The sequence below is a fragment of the Mustela nivalis genome (assembly GCF_964662115.1).
Source record: "Mustela nivalis genome assembly, chromosome: 13".
Lineage (NCBI taxonomy): Eukaryota > Metazoa > Chordata > Mammalia > Carnivora > Mustelidae > Mustela > Mustela nivalis.
In genome coordinates, this window is record NC_139032.1 from 57,943,160 (window position 1) to 57,960,073 (window position 16,914).

At 36.9% G+C, this 16,914-nt stretch overlaps 1 protein-coding gene across 7 annotated transcripts in view; it reads left to right on the top strand.

The window, feature by feature from the left end:
* The window catches only part of UNC13B (unc-13 homolog B), a 225,981-nt gene that overhangs the window by 47,319 nt on the left and 161,748 nt on the right, over positions 1-16,914 (top strand). For all 7 annotated transcript variants that reach the window (XM_082694712.1, XM_082694713.1, XM_082694717.1 and 4 more), the window contains exon 2: positions 9,690-9,719. In XM_082694712.1, coding sequence (XP_082550838.1) covers positions 9,690-9,719 — 30 coding nt within the window. The remainder of the gene's footprint in view (positions 1-9,689; positions 9,720-16,914) is intronic.

The window sequence follows — 16,914 nt, forward strand, 5'->3', positions numbered from 1 at the left end:
AATGAATAGCTAGAAAATCTCAGGAAAGAAATAGAAAATCTAAAGAAGAACCAAGTGGAAATTTTAGAAATAAAAAATATAATCACCAAAAAACCCTCAATGAATTATCCCAGTGGCAGAATGAAGAGAGTGAAGGTTCAGTGAACTTGAAGATAGGATAATAGGAACTTTGCTGTTTCAATAAGAGAAAATAGACTGAAAAAAGTAAAGAGAATCTCAGAGACCTGTGGGATTACTGGAAAAGATCTGATACTCATGTCATCACAATTTCAGAGGGGAAAAAGAGGATGGGGATGAAAAAGTATTCAAAGAAACAATGGCTTGGAAGCTTTTCAAATTGGCAAAAAGCATAAATCTACAAATTTAAGAAGCTGAGCATAATAAAAGAAGTCCACACCGAGAAACGTCATAATTAAACTTTGGTAAATTAAAGACAAAAATCTTGAAAGCAGCAGAAGAGAAATATACAGAGTAAAAACAGTTTAAATGACAGTGGATTTCTCATTAGAAACCATGGAGACCAGAAGGAAGTGGTACAACACTTTTCAAATGCAGGAAGAAAAAGACAGTCAACTCAAAATTCTATATTCAGTGAAAATATCTTTGAAGAATGAACATGTTCTTAGATGAAGAAAGTTCTTCAAGCAGTAAGGAAATGATAAAAGAAGAAATCTAGGAACATCAGGAAGAAAGAACAATGGAAAGAGAAAAATGTGGATAAATAAAATAGGCTTCTTGAGTTTCTAAAGTATGTTCAATATTTGGAATCTTGTTCTACGTGGTTCTTATCTTTTTTTTTTTTTTAAAGATTTTATTTATTTATTTGACAGAGAGGGATCATAAGTAGGCAGAGGGAGAGAGAGATGAGGAAGCAAGCTCCCTTCTGCGCAGAGAGCCCAATGCAGGGTTCGATCTGAGTACCCTGAGATCATGACCTGAGTGGAAGGCAGAGGCTTAACCTTAACCCACTGAGCCACCCAGGTGCCCCTGGTTCTTATCTTTGTAGTGGAAATATTTAAGATCATTGTAATAGAAGTAGAGGAATGAATGGTAAGGTGACTTAAAGGCAATATAACAGCTTCTATACTTCACTTGAACTGGTAAGATGTCGACAACCTTAGACTGTGATGTTATATGTGTAAAATGTAATACTAAGGGATACTGCTAAAATCTGTACAAAGTAATACATTAAAATATGCTACAAATAAAAATGGAGTTCAAAAAAAAAAAGTTTAGTAACCCACAGGAAGTCAAGAAAATAGAAAAAAAACCTGAGAACAAACAGAAAACAAAAAATGACAGACTTAAGCCCTAACAGTTTAAGAATTACATTAGATATAAATGATCAAGGTACATAAGAGTTTGGCAGAATGGATATAAAAACATAGCTCTATATTAATACATAGAACAGTTTGGTTGGACCTCAGGGTCATTATGCTGAGTGGAAAAAGGCCATCTTGAAAGACCACTTTCTTTTATTTTTATTTATTTTTTAAAGCTTTTAAAAAAATTCGATAGGGAAAGACAGCAAGAGAGGGAACACAAGCATGGGGGGTAGAAGCTGTAGAATCAGACTTCCTGCTGATCAGGGAGCCTGATGTGGGACTCGATCTCAGGATCCCAGTATCATGACCTGAGCTGAAGGCAGATGCTCAACAAATGCGCCCCAGGTGCCCCAATTTCCTGGTTTTGATAATGTAATATCATTGTGTATGATTATATAAGATTTTTGTAAGATTTAACTGTTGGGGGAAACTGGGTGAAGAGTACCTTGGATCCCTCTATTATCATTGCAACTCTCTGTAAATCTATAATTATTTCAAAGTTAAAGTCCTATAATAAACATTGTGTTCAATATTGAAACGTTAAAAAATAATTATTTATGTGTATACACACACACTCACAAACATATAAAGGAATCACTTAGCCATAAAAAGGATGAGATGTTGCCATTTGCAACAACATAGGTAGACCTAAAGGGTATTGTGCTGAGCGAAATAAGTAAGAGAAAGACAGATACAATACGATTTTACTTGTAAATGGAATCTAAAAAATAAATGAATAAACAAAACACAGAAATAAACTCGTAAATACCATTATGTGAGGGGGTTGGGATGGTGGGGGAGATAGGCAAAATGGGTGAAGAATAGATGGAAGATAGAGGCTTCCAGTTATGGAATGAATAAATTATAGGGATGAAGGAAAGATAAAGCATAGGGAATATAGTCAACGGTATTGTAATAGAACTGTATGATGACAGATGGTAACTACACTTGTGGACATGAGAACTTGTTGAATCATTTTGTACACCTGAAACTAATGTAACTATGTATGCATTATACTTCAATAAAGAAATTGATGTTCAAGGTGTTAATATTTTAAAAACTCCTGCTTGGGACACCTGGGTGGCTCAGTCAGTTGGGCATCTCCCTTTAGCCCAGGTCATGATCCCAGCATCCTGGGATCAAGTTCTGCATCAGGCTCCTTGCTCAACAGAGAGCCTGCTTCTCTCTCTGCCTCTGACAGCCGCTCCCCCTGTTTGTGCATACACTCCCTCTCTCTGTGTCAAATAAATAAAATCTTAATAAAAATAAATAAAATCTTAAAAAAAAATCCCGCTTAAAATCAAACAGTTCAAGGGTGCCAGCTTTTATTACTTTCAATAGTTTATTAGAAGTCCTAACCTCTGCCATAAGATCAGAAAAAGAATGGAAAATTTTAGGTTTGGAAAGAAAGAAGAAAATGATAGATGGTGTGATTTTCTGTAAAGGAAACTAGAGAATCTAGGCCTAAAAGAAGAATGTAACAGAGTTATTGGATTTAAGGTAGTTTTCAAAAGTTAACTACATTTCGGGGCACCTGGGTGGCTCAGTGGGTTCAGCCTCTGCCTTTGGCTCAGGTCATGATTTCAGAGTCCTGGGATTGAGCCTCTATCGGGCTCTCTGCTCAACAGGCAGCCTTCTTCCTCCTCTCTCTCTTGCCTCCCTACTTGTGATCTCTCTTTCTGTGTCAAATAAATAAAATCTTAAAAAAAAAAAAGTTAACCACACTTCTATGTAGTACAAATATGAGTGGCAATAGCAAAAAAAGAGTTCTGTAGTGAGTTCTAGCAAAAGATGTATGGGGCCAAATTAAATTAATTAAACTAAGACATTAGAGAAGGGTTAAATAAATAGACATGCTGTTTTCAAGTATAAGAAACCTAAAAATTTCTGTTCTACCTGCCAGCGGAAACCTAAATATTTTTAAAATGTAAAGTTTGCTTATTTGATTTATAGATGTTAAATGCAGTTTTGATCAATCTTAACACTGATTTTGGGAACTTGCCATTTGATTATAAAATTTATAAAGGTTTGGTTATCATCTGAAAACTTGTTTATGTCATAGCCACATTAAGAAATTAATGGGGAAAAACCTTATGTTAAGAGATGCAAAAAAAGGACTAAGCAAAACACTAAAGAACTAGGCAGGAGTCTCTTGCCTTAGTTGGTATCAAGATTTTAAAAATAACATTATAGTTATATAAAGAAAAGTATGTGATACTTAAATATACATGTATATTATGACAAGTAAAGAAAAGTAAAAAATAGGACATAGGTCAACTTTAATATAGTATTCTAAGATTTAAAATAATGATAGCTGAAGCAATCTTTGTTACTCTCTAAGTATAAGTATCCAAATTCCAAAATAAATCAGTAAAACTAGGTCACCAGCACTTCTGAGGATCTTATTTTTCAAGTAACTCCAGTGCAATTTGACTTTTCAAGTGAATTTTTTTGCTGTTGCTTTTATTAAAATATGCATGTCATGAAAACATTTTACTTTATAAAAATAGGAGTTAATTTAAAAATGGGAACTGAAATGAATGCTTTCTTATATTTCACTGTCCTTTCACATCAATTCTTCTATCTCCCTCTCTCCCCATTTACACAGAAACTCAATATGCAAGAACTTTTATTTTCCAGAACAGACATAATATTCACCTTCTATCTGAAAACCCCGAGGGCTAAGATAATACTTTTTTTTTTTTTTTTTACATCTAAGGGCCCACAGATGAGCCGTGTCAGAACCAGGTCTAGAATCTAGGTCTGGTTCCTTGTCCTGTGCTTTTCCCAAATAACTGCAATGGTTTTCTAGCATTAGCTGCTGCTGTTTTAGTTCCACTTCTGCAGAATTAATGTAACATTTCAAGAGTTATCATTGAAATGTTGGCAGACACTCAGATTTTAGGTGCTGTATCTTTATGACAAATACTTAGAAAAACATGTTTCTGTGATTTTCTCAAGGGCCTATGTTTATTATTCCTACTGTTAGAGTAGACCCTGAGTTAGAAATGATTCCATCCAATTCCAAAGAGATAACCTGCAGACACCATGGGCAAACACCACGTCATTAGCCCATTTTAATAGAGCAAATAGACCTAAGACTAGTCAGTAAAGTAGGCTTTTGCAAATATAAACTAGGAAAATCTAATGAGAATGACAACATTGGTAACTTTAGCAAAAAACAATTTTATTAAGAGATGATCTTAAGCTGCATGAATTTACCATTGATATGTACATTGTTTTGTGGATACATGTGCATTTTTCTGGAGAGCAGATCTGTAGCTTTTGTTGAATTATCAAAGGAGTCTAATTTTTAAAAGGTTAAGAATTTATGGTAATACACAATGGGAGGGAAGGCATGTTGGCACAGTTTTGAGGAGGAGCAAGTAATAATAAAAGAGGAAGAGAGGGACTATACCTAGAAAATGCTGAAACGTGAACAAAATGTGTCTACTTCTACTTTCTGGTATCCTTATGCTGTCTTTCCAAAGGGGATTTAGAAAACTTCCCTTTTTTTTTATTCTTCTTATTTTTTTTAAGATATATTTTTAAATAGGAAAAGCTCTGGATTTAAGATATTATAATAACTCCTTTGTTTTAGCTCCGTGTTTAACTAGCCCCAAATACCTGTACCCAAACTCTTGGAGATTTTGTGGGGCTAGTGGACTTTGCCTGCCTTTGGAATGTTGGGATTAGGTGATGTTACCTTCATGACAACGTAGAAAAAGATGCTCCAGTGATTTTTTTCCCCATGCCTTTTTAATGCTGTTTCTTATGTCTCTTTTCTTATCTATATTTTACCCATTAGAAGACTTTGATTGCTATCCCACCCTCCTCATTGATCTTTTCTTTGTGGCACATTTCACCCAAACACTGGTTTTTGATTTGTAGACTCATAGTGAATTTTATGATTGGATCTTTCCTCTTTGTGCTTGCATTTTTTTTTCTTTTCTTTCCCAACTTCCTTAGCGTAGAGACTAGTTTTTTATTTTTTCTTTTCCTTCTGATGCTGCTTTGGCATTCTGGTGAAATGTGAAGAACTAAATTTTTAGTCAGAAGACATAAATCCTTTATCAAGCTCCATTACTTACTATCCATATGATGTTGCCAACAGATTCTTAATCTGACCCTTCCATAGAAGCTCTGTGAGCTTGACTTTTGCTAATCTGTAAAATGGAGATAAAAAGGAAAATTAGCATAAGCTCCAAACATCTCTTAACAGGAAAGGTCCATTGGGGTGCTCTAACATGCTGGAAATTTACTGTTGTCCTTTAGAACTCTTCTCTGCAGCTTTCTCTAACCAACCCTGCATCTTTGTTTCACTCCCTCAAAATTGAAGTTGGGAGTATTGATTACTGCATCTATGTCAGCTGCCTTTGGCTTCTGTAGTGTGTTTTAGGTCCTGTCTCCCATCTCTCTCAGGATTACTTCAGAAGGAGAGTGTTTTGATACTAAGGAACCCAGAAGACGAATAGCTACCTCATACATTTAATTGTTTTTAGGCAGTTTTTTCCTTGCTTAACACCATTGTTTTAATTTGTAATTCCCTAGTGACATATGATATTGAACATCTCTTCATGGGGTTACTTGCTATCTTGTATATCTTCTTCAGTGAAGTGTCTGTTAATGTCTTTTGTTCATTTTTAAATCAAGTAGTGCGGGCTCAGTCGTTTAAAGCCTCTATCTTTGGCTCGGATCATCGTCCCAGGGTCCCTGGGGTCGAGCCCCACATTGGGTTCTCTGCTCAGCAGGAAGCCTGCTTCCTTCCTTCTCTCTCTCTCTCTTTCTCTCTCTCTCTCTCTCCCTGCTCTTGATCTCTGTCAAATAAATAAATAAAATCTTAAAAAAAAATAAATCAAGTTGTGTGTTTTCTTACTGTTGAGTTTTAGTAGTTCTTCATGTATTTTGGATAACAGTCCTATATGAGATGTGTCTTTTGCAAATACTTTTTCCCATTCTGTGGCTTATCTTCTCATTCTTTTTGTCATGGCCTTTCACAGAGCTGTTTTTAATTTACTGAAGTCCAGCTAATCAATTACTTCTTTTGTGAATTGTGCCTTCGTGTTGTGTTTGAAAAAGTCCTAATCATACCCAAGGTCATCTGCATTTTCTCTTATGTTATCTTCTAGGAAGTTCATGATTTTGTTTTACATTTAGGCCTGTGATCCATTTTGAGTTAATTTTTGTGAAAGTCTGTCTCTAGATTTTTTTTTCCCCACCATGTACACGTCCATTAGTCAGCATCATTTGTTGAAAAGGCTATTGTTGCTCCATTGTATTGCCTTTGTTCCTTTGTCGAAGATTAGTTGACTGGGGCTCCTGGTTGGCTCAGTTGGTGGATGGAGCCAGGTATCTCTCGGCGTTGTAAGTTTGACACCCATATTGGATGTAGAGGTTGCTGAAAGATAAAATCTTTAAAAAAAAATTAGGTGGCTATATTTATGTGGGTCTGTTTCTTGCTTTTCTGTTCTATTTGATCTATTCGTCTGTTTTTTTCACTAAAACCATACTAGCTTTTATTAGCTTTATAGTAAGTCTCCAAAGTTGGGTAAAATTGGTCTGGAACTTCAGCATAGAGTTGGCTGTTGTGGGTGTTATGCTTTTCCATATAAACTTTACAATCAGTTTGTCCATATCCACAAGATAGCTTGCTGGGATTTTTTTTTTTTAATAAAGAGCCTTTTACTTTATTTTGAAAGTAGCAAGCCAATGAAGGAATAAGTGACATTTTAAAGGTTAGCAGACTATGATGGTCAGAATTCTGTTTAATTATATCATTACATTTACATAAAATTACCATTACATATAAGTGACTCATATAATATTATAGTGCTAACAATATTAAATAACTCATGGGTAAAAACCATCAATTTAGATGTTCAAAATCTTAGTCATGCAGGGTTGTAGTGTAAAGTAGTATTTTTGAACTGCTTTTTTTTTTAAGTGATGCAGGAAATTTTAATATTAACTTGCTGGGATTTTGATTAGGATTGTTTTGAATCTCTAGGTCAAGCTGGAAAGAACTGACATCTTGGGGTGCCTGGATGGCTCAGTGGGTTAAAGCCTCTGCCTTCGGTTCAGGTCATGATCCCAGGGACCTGGGGTCGAGCCCCGCGTTGGGTTCTCTGCTTAGCGGGGAGCCTGCTTCCTCCTCTCTCTCTCTGTCTGCCTCTCTGCCTGCTTGTGATCTCTGTCTGTCAAATAAATAAATAAAATCTTTAAAAAAAAAAAAAAACTGACATCTTGATAATATTGAGTCTTCCTATCCATGAGGATGGATTATTTCTCTAATTACTTCTTTTATATCTTTCATCAGAGTTTTGTAGTATTCCTTGTCTAGATCTTGTACATATTTTTTAGGTTTATACATAAGTATTTAATTCTTTCATGCTAATGTAATTGTTAAGTGTGTTTAAAAAATTTTTTTTTGTTTTTAAGTTTCACCCAGTGTGGGGGTGAAACTCATGACCCCTAGACCAACAGTCACATGGTCTACCAACTAAGCCAGCCCAGTGCCTTCCTTTCTACGGTTTTAAATGTGGGTTCTTGATTTCTTAATATTGAGTTTTGAGATTTCTTCTTATAGTCCTTTATCAGTCTTACCAAAAATGTTTTGCAAATATTTCCTCCTAAACTTGCCTTTTTTTTTTTTTTGAAGGTTTTATTCATTTACTTAGCATGTGTGTAAGCCAAGGGAGGGGGAGAAGGAGAGAAAGAATCCTAAGCAGACTCCCAAGCAGACTCCAAGATGACTGTGGAGCTGGACACAGCTCCCTGAGATTGTGACCTGAGCCGAAATCAAGACTCAGAAGCTTAACTGCTTGAGCTCCCCAGATGCCCCAGACTTGCCTTTTTAATAGTGTCTTGAGGAATGCATGTTTTAAATTCTCAGTCTAGTCTATCCATTTTTTTCTTTTAAAGTTCATAATTTTTTATTCAATTTAAGAAATCTTGGCCTAGCCCAAGATCACTATGATTTTCCTTTTTCTCCTAGATATTTTATAGTTTTAGCTCATATTTAGTTCTGTTCATGATCCATTTCAAGTTTTACATGTGTATGAAGTAAAGATAATGTGTTATAGTTATATATCTTATATATATTTCAATTTTTAAAAAATTTTTTAAATTTTTAATTTTTTAAAAATATATTTCAATTTTATTTCATTGGTCTATGTCTATTTTTGCCAGTGCTATGGTATCTTGATTACTGTAGCTTTATAGTAAGTCTTAGATTAAATGCAACTATTAAAGAATAATTGAATAATTGGGAAGAGGGATTGATGTGAGACTGCAAGGGACAATCCAGTGGGAGATATACTTTGATTCAGTAAAATAGATTTTAGCATTAAGTGTTAATGCTAAAATTTCCTGAAATCTCCTAAAAATGGTGAGGGTCTTGTAAGAAGGTACTGGATTACCCATTCTCTTGGATGTGTTAGGAAGAGCTTGGATGTCAGCTTAGGAGAAGCTTTCAGTTGTCTTGGGATTTCTTTTTATTCTCCCCCTATCCCTGCAAACTCTGTCCCACTCTTCATTAATGGGAAAATGTTTCATGTTTACTGGAATTTAGCAGTTCTCCTGCATGTTTGTTGTCTTTGACCTTTCCTAGAAGCTGGCATGCTGCAATCCTAGTGAGGGTTTTTTTCTTTTGCAGTCCTGCAGTGAGGTTTAGTAAATAGCTCCTTGTGATCATTTGGATAGGAGCGTCTCTTGTTAACTTGTTTATTCCCAGCAAGAAATTACTTCTCCTGGGGAACCTGGGTGGCTCAGTGGGTTAAAACCTCTGCCTTCAGCTCGGGTCATGATCCCAGGGTCCTGGGATCGAGCCCCATGTCGGGCTCTCTGCTCCGCAGGGAGCCTGCTTCCTCCTCTCTCTCTGCCTGCCTCTCTGCCTACTTGTGATCTCTCTTTCTCTGTCAAATAAATAAATAAAATATTAAAAAAAAAAAAAGAAATTACTTCTCCCCATTGTTTAAAATCTGCCTGTTGAGCTTGTCTTTTGGCATGAATGACATGGAAGGAGTTTTTATGATGGGCTTTAAATGAGAAACATATATAACTTAAACCTTAGATATGTGACATGAAACTGGTTGCCTGCCATAGGAGTAATTTAGTTTCCTCTACCTCGTTGTCAAAGGCTGTAAGAGATTTCTGTGTTGAGGAAGAGATTGGATGATTTGTAAAGGCCTTTTAACTCACTGCCTTCAAGCTTTGCTCAGATGTCCCAGAATCTTTCTCTTAGACTTAGACTTACAAACCTAGTTCTAACTCTACCACTGGTATATAGTAGATGCTTAAGAAATGTTGGTTTAGTTAATGAATTTGCAAAAATTCTTCATGGTGTCCTCTTTTTTTCTCTTACAGTTAAAAGAGCCAAATTCCAGGGCTCACCAGGTAAGGCCAACCTTTAATTATTATGTCTTTTCCCTTCATGCTTGCTGTGGATTTAAAATAAATCTTTAAAAAAAAAATTAGCCTTTTAAACAGTCATTAATTTCATTTAACTCACTGATTAAATTCACAAAATTTATTAAATTATTCTAAATCAATATGGGGAGATGTTGGATAAGGGGTACAAAGTTTCAGTAATGCAAGATGAATAATTTCTGGAGAATTAACATACATGTTCATAATTAATGATTACTGTATTCTTGAAATTTGCTAAGAGACTAGATCTCAAGATTTTGTTGTGTACATACACAAACTTGAAAAGAAAATGGTAATTATGTGAGTTGTGATGAGTACATTACTATATTAATTAGCTGATTATGGTGGTTATTTCATAGTGTGTTTCAGATCAAGTTGTACACCCTAAATATAAACAATTTTAAGCTGTCAGAGTACCTGACAACAACGACTGTGGCTCAGTTGTTAAGCGCCTGCCTCGGTTCAGGTCAGGATCCCAGGGTCCTGGAATCAAGCCCTGTATTGGGCTCCCTGCTTGGTGGGAAGACTGTTTCTCCCTCTCCCTCTGCTTATGTTCCCTCTCTTGCTGTGTCTTTCTCTGTGAAATAAATACACAAAATCTATAAAAACAAAACAAAACAATTTTAAGTTGTCAATTATACCTCAGCAAAGCTAGAAAAAAAATCAATGCTGTTGTAAAACGTTAAAGAAACCGAAGATGGCAGAGAAGTAGCAGGCTGAGACTACTTCAGGTAGCAGGAGATCGGCTAGATAGCTTATCTAAAGATTGCAAACACCTACAAATCTAACGGGAGATAGAAGAGAAGAAGAACAGGAATTCTAGAAGCAGAAAATCAACCACTTTCTGAAAGGTAGGACTAGTAGAGAAGTGAATCCAAAGCAACCGGAAGATAGACTGTGGTGGGGAGGGTCCAGCTCCCTGCAAGCGGCGGAGCAATGGAGCACAAAATCGGGACTTTTAAAAGTCTGTTCCGCTGAGGCACATTGCTCCAGAGGCTAAAATGGGGTGAAGCTCATGCAGGGTCAGTGTGGCCTCAGGCCCTGTAGGGTCACAGAAAGATCAGGGGTGTCTGAGTGTCGCAGAGCTTGCAGGTATTAGAACGGGGAAGCCGGCTACAGAGACAGAGCCGAGGAGTGAGCTCACAGCTCGGGGGTTACCTTGAACGGGTCGCAGGCTCGGTGAGCTTGGAGCACTGCCAAAGGCCAGGGAGATGGGAGTAAATGGGCGCTGTTCTCTGAGGGGGCACTGAGGAGTGGGGCCCCGAACTCTAAGCTCCACCGGGCCGGAGACCGGGAGGTCACCATTTCCATTCCCGTCTTCCAGAATTCTAAGGAAAGCGTTCAGGGAACAAAAGCTCTTGAATGTGAACCTGAGCAGATTACTCAGCCCGAGCAGATTACTCAGCCCAGCTCCTGGTAAGGGCGGTGCAATTCTGCCTGGGGCAAAGACACTTGAGAATCACTACAACAGGCCCCTCCCCCAGAAGATCAACAGGAAATCCAGCCAGGACCAAGTTCACCTACCAATAGTGCGGTTTCAATACAAAGGAGAGCAGCAGAATTTCAGAGGAGGAGAAACCAAAGCATGGAACTCATGGCTTTCTCCCCATGATTCTTTAGTCTTGTAGTTAATTAATTTTTTTTCTTTTTAAATTTTTTTCTCTCTTCTTTTGCTAAATTTTTTAAACTTTTACCCTTTTAAAAATGTTTTTTAACTAGTTTATCTAATATATATATATTTTTTCTTTTTTCTATTTCTTTATTCGTTTTCTTTTTAATTGTTTCTTTTTTTTTCTTTTTTTCTTTCTGAACCTCTTTTTATCCCTTTTCTCTCCCCTCACGATTTGGGATCTCTTCTGATTTGGTTAAAGCATATTTTCCTGGGGTCTTTGCCACCCTTTTAGTATTTTACTTGCTTCTTCATCTACTCTTATCTGGACAAAATGACAAGGTGGAAAAATTCACCACAAAAAAAAGAACAAGAGGCAGTACCGAAGGCGAGGGACCTAATCAATACAGACATTGGTAATATGTCAGATCTAGAGTTCAGAATGATGATTCTCAAGGTTCTAGCCAGGCTCGAAAAAGGCGGATGATATTAGAGAAAAGCTCTCAGGAGAAATAAAAGCCCTTTCTGGAGAAATAAAAGAACTAAAATCTAACCAAGTTGAAATAAAAAAAGCTATTAATGAGGTACAATCAAATATGGAGGCTCTGACTGCTAGGATAAATGAGGCAAAAGAAAGAATTAGTGATATAGAAGACCAAATGACAGAGAATAAAGAAGCTGAGCAAAAGAGGGACAAATAGCTACTGGACCATGAGGGCAAATTCGAGAGATAAGTGACACCATAAGACAAAACAATATTAGAATAATTGGGATTCCAGAAGAAGAAGAAAGAGAGAGGGGAACAGAAGGTATATTGGAGAGAATTATGGAGAGAATTTTCCCAATATGGCAAAGTGAACAAGCATCAAAATCCAGGAGGTGCAGAGTACCCCCCTCAAAATCAATAAGAATAGGTCCACACCCCGTCACCTAATAGTAAAATTTACAAGTCTTAGTGACAAAGAGAAAATCCTGAAAGCAGCCCAGGAAAAGAAGTCTGTAACATACAATGGTAAAAATATTAGAGTGGCAGCGGACTTATCCACAGAGACCTGGCAGGCCAGAAAGAGCTGGCATGATATATTCAGAGCACTAAACGAGAAAAGCATGCAGCCAAGAATACTATATCCAACTAGGCTATCATTGAAAATAGAAGGAGAGATTAAAAGCTTCCAGGACAAAAAAAACTGAAAGAATTTGCAAACACCAAACCAGCTCTACAGGAAATATTGAAAGGGGTCCTCTAAGCAAAGAGAGACCCTAAAAGTAGTAGATCAGAAAGGAACAGAGACAATATACAGTAACAGTCACCTTACAGGCAATACAATGGCACTAAATTCATATCTCTCAATAGTTACCCTGAATGTTAATAGGCTAAATGCCCCAATCAAAAGACACAGGGTATCAGAATGGATAAAAAAAACAAAACCCATCTATATGTTGCCTACAAGAAACTCATTTTAAACCTGAAGACACCTCCAGATTTAAAGTGAGGGGGTGGAAAACAATTTACCATGCTAATGGACATCAGAAGAAAGCAGGAGTGGCAATCCTTATATCAGATCAATTAGATTTTAAGCCAAAGACTATAATAAGAGATGAAGAAGGACACTATATGATACTCAAATGATCTGTTCAACAAGAAGATCTAATAATTTTAAATATCTATGCCCCTAACGTGGGAGCAGCCAGCTATATAAACCAATTAATAACAAAATCAAAGAAACACAATCAACAAAAATACAATAATAGCGGGGGACTTTAACACTCCCCTCACTTAAATGAACAGATCATCCAAGCCAAAGATCAACAAGGAAATAAAGGCCTTAAATGACACACTGGACCAGATGGACATCACAGATATATTCAGAACATTTCATCCCAAAGCAACAGAATACACATTCTTCTCTAGTGCACATGGAACATTTCTCCAGAATAGATCACATCCTTGGTCCTAAATCAGGTCTCAACCGGTAAAAAAGATTGGGATCATTCCCTGCATATTTTCAGACCACAATGCTCTGAAGCTAGAACTCAATCACAAGAGGAAATTTGAAAAGAACACAAATACATGGAGACTAAACAGCATCCTTCTAAAGAATGAATGGGTCAACCAGGAAATTAAAGAAGATTTGAAAAAATTCATGGAAACAAATGATAATGAAAACAAAATGGTTCAAAATCTGTGGGACACAACAAAGGCAGTCCTAGAGGAAAATATATAGCAGTACAGGCCTTTCTCAAGAAACAAGAAAGATCTCAGGTACACAACCTAACCCTACACCTAAAGGAGCTGGAGAAAGAACAAGAAAGAAACCCTAAGCCCAGCAGGCGAAGAGAAATCATAAAGATCAGAGCAGAAATCAATGAAATAGAAACCAAAAAAACAATAGAACAAACCAACGAAACTAGGAGCTGGTTCTTTGAAAGAATTAATAAAATTGATAAACCCCTGGCCCGACTTATCAAAAAGAAAAGAGAAAGGACCCAAATAAATAAAATCATGAATGAAAGAGGAGAGATCACAACTAACACCAAAGAAATACAAACAATTATAAGAACATATTATGAGCAAAAATACGCCAGCAAATTTGACAATCTGGAAGAAATGGATGCATTCCTAGAGACATATAAACTACCACAACTGAACCAGGAAGAAATAGAAAGCCTGAACAGACCCATAACCAGTGAGGAGATTGAAACAGTCATCAAAAATCTCCAAACAAACAAAAGCGCAGGGCCAGATGGCTTCTCGGGGGAATTCTACCAAACATTTAAAGAAGAATTAATTCCTATTCTCCTGAAAATGTTCCAAAAAATAGAAATGGAAGGAAAACTTCCAAACTCATTTTATGAGGCCAGCATCACCTTGATCCCAAAACCAGACAAGGACCCCCCCCCCAAAAAAAAAGAGAACTACAGACCAATATCTTTGATGAACACAGATGCAAAAATTCGCACCAAAATACTAGCCAGTAGGATTCAACAGTACATTAAAAGGATTATTCACTACGATCAAGTGGGATTTATTCCAGGGCTGCAAGGTTGGTTCAACATCTGCAAATCAATCAATGTGATACAACACGTTAATAAAGAACAAGAACCATATGATACTCCCAATAGATGCTGAAAAAGCATTTGACAAAGTACAGCATCCCTTCCTGATCAAAACTCTTCAAAGTGTAGGGATAGAGGGCACATACCTCAATATTATCAAAGTCATTTATGAAAACCCACCACAGATATCATTCTCAATGGAGAAAAACTGAAAGCTTTTCCACTAAGGTCAGGAACATGGCAGGGATGTCCATTATCACCACTGCTATTCAACATAGAATTAGAAGCCCTAGCCTCCGCAATCAGACAACAAAAGGAAATTAAAGGCATCCAGATCAGCAAAGAAGAAGTCAAACTATCACTCTTCGTAGATGATATGATACTATAAGTGAAAACCCAAAAGACTCCATTCCAAAACTGCTAGAAATTGTACAGGAATTCAGTAAAGTATCAGGATATAAAATGAATGCACAGAAATCTGTTGCATTTCTCTACACCAACAACAAGACAGAAGAAAGAGAAATTAATGCGTCAATCCCATTTATAATTGCACCCAAACCCATAAGATACCTAGGAATAAACCTAACCAAAGATGTTAAGAGCCTATACTCAGAAACTATAAAGTACTCATGAAAGAAATCGAGGAAGACACAAAGAAATGGAAAAATGTTCCATGCTCCTGAATCGGAAGAATAAATATTGTGAAAATGTCTATGCTACCTAAAGCAATCTACACATTTAATGCAATTCCTATCAAAATACCATTCATTTTTTTCAAAGAAATGGAACAAATAATCCTAAAATTTATATGGAACCAGAAAAGACCTCGAATATCCAAAGGAATATTGAAAAAGAAAGCCAAAGTTGATGGCATCACAATTCCGGACTTCAAGCTCTATTACAAAGCTGTCATCATGGTACTGGCACAAAAACAGACACATAGATCAATGGAAAAGAATAGAGAGCCCAGAAATAGACCCTCAACTCTATGGTCAACTAATCTTCAACAAAATAGGAAAGAATGTCCAATGGAAAAAGGACAGCCTCTTCAATAAATGGTGTTGGGAAAACTGGATGGCCACATGCAGAAAAATGAAATTGGACCATTTCCTTACACCACACACAAAAATAGACTCAAAATGGATGAAGGACCTCAATGTGAGAAAGGAATCCATCAAAATCCTTGAGGAGAACACAGGCAGCAACCTCTTCGACCTCAGCCACAACAACATTTTCCTAGGAACATTGCCAAAGGCAAGGGAAGCAAGGGCAAAAATGAACTATTGGGATTTTATCAAGATCAAAAGCTTTTGCACAGCAAAGGAAACAGTTAACAAAACCAAAAGACAACTGACAGAATGGGAGAAGATATTTGCAAATGATGTATCAGATAAAGGGCTAGTGTCCAAAATCTATAAAGAACCTAGCAAACTCAACACCCAAAGAACAAGTAATCCAATCAAGACACGGGCAGAAGACATGAACAGACATTTCTGCAAAGAAGACATCCAGGTGGCCAACAGACACATGAAAACGTGCTCCATATCATTCGGCATCAGGGAAATACAAATCAAAACCACAATGAGATATCACCTCACACCAGTCAGAATGGCTAAAATTAACAAGTCAGGAAATGACAGATGCTGGCGAGGATGCGGAGAAAGGGGAACCCTCCTACCCTGTTGGTGGGAATGTAAGCTGGTGCAACCACTCTGGAAAACAGCATGGAGGTTCCTCAAAATGTTGAAAATAGAACTACCCTATGACCCAGCAATTGCATTACTGGGTATTTACCCTAAAGATACAAACATAGTGATCTGAAGGGGCACGTGCACCTGAATGTTTATAGCAGCAGTGTCTACAATAGCCAAACTACAGAAAGAACCTAGATGTCCATCAACAGATGAATGGATAAAGTAGATGTGGTATATATACATAATGGAATACTATGCAGCCATCAAAAGAAATGAAATCTTGCCATTTGCGACAACATGGATGGAACTAGAGGGTTTCATGCTTAGCGAAATAAGTCAATCAGAGAAAGACAACTATCATATGATCTCCCTGGTATGAGGAAGTGGAGACGCAACATGGGGGGTTAAGGGGGTAGGAGAAGAATAAATGAAACAAGATGGGATTGGGAGAGAGACAAACCATAAGTGACTCTTAATGTCATAAAACAAACTGAGGGTTGCTGGGGGGAGGGGGGCTTGGGAGAAGTGGGGTGGGGTTATGGACACTGGGGAGGGTATGTGCTATGGTGAGTGCTGTGAAGTGTGTAAACCTGGCGATTCACAGACCTGTACCCCTGGGGATAAAAATATATATTATATGTTTATAAAAAATAAATAAAAATGAAAAAAAATGTTAAACCTATCTAGTGAAAATTTAAAGTCCACTTACCTCTTGGCCAACTCAATTCTACTTCTTCCCAGTAACTCTCTAGAGGTTTGTATATAACTTTCTCAGATTTCTTCTTTGTATATGCACATATAA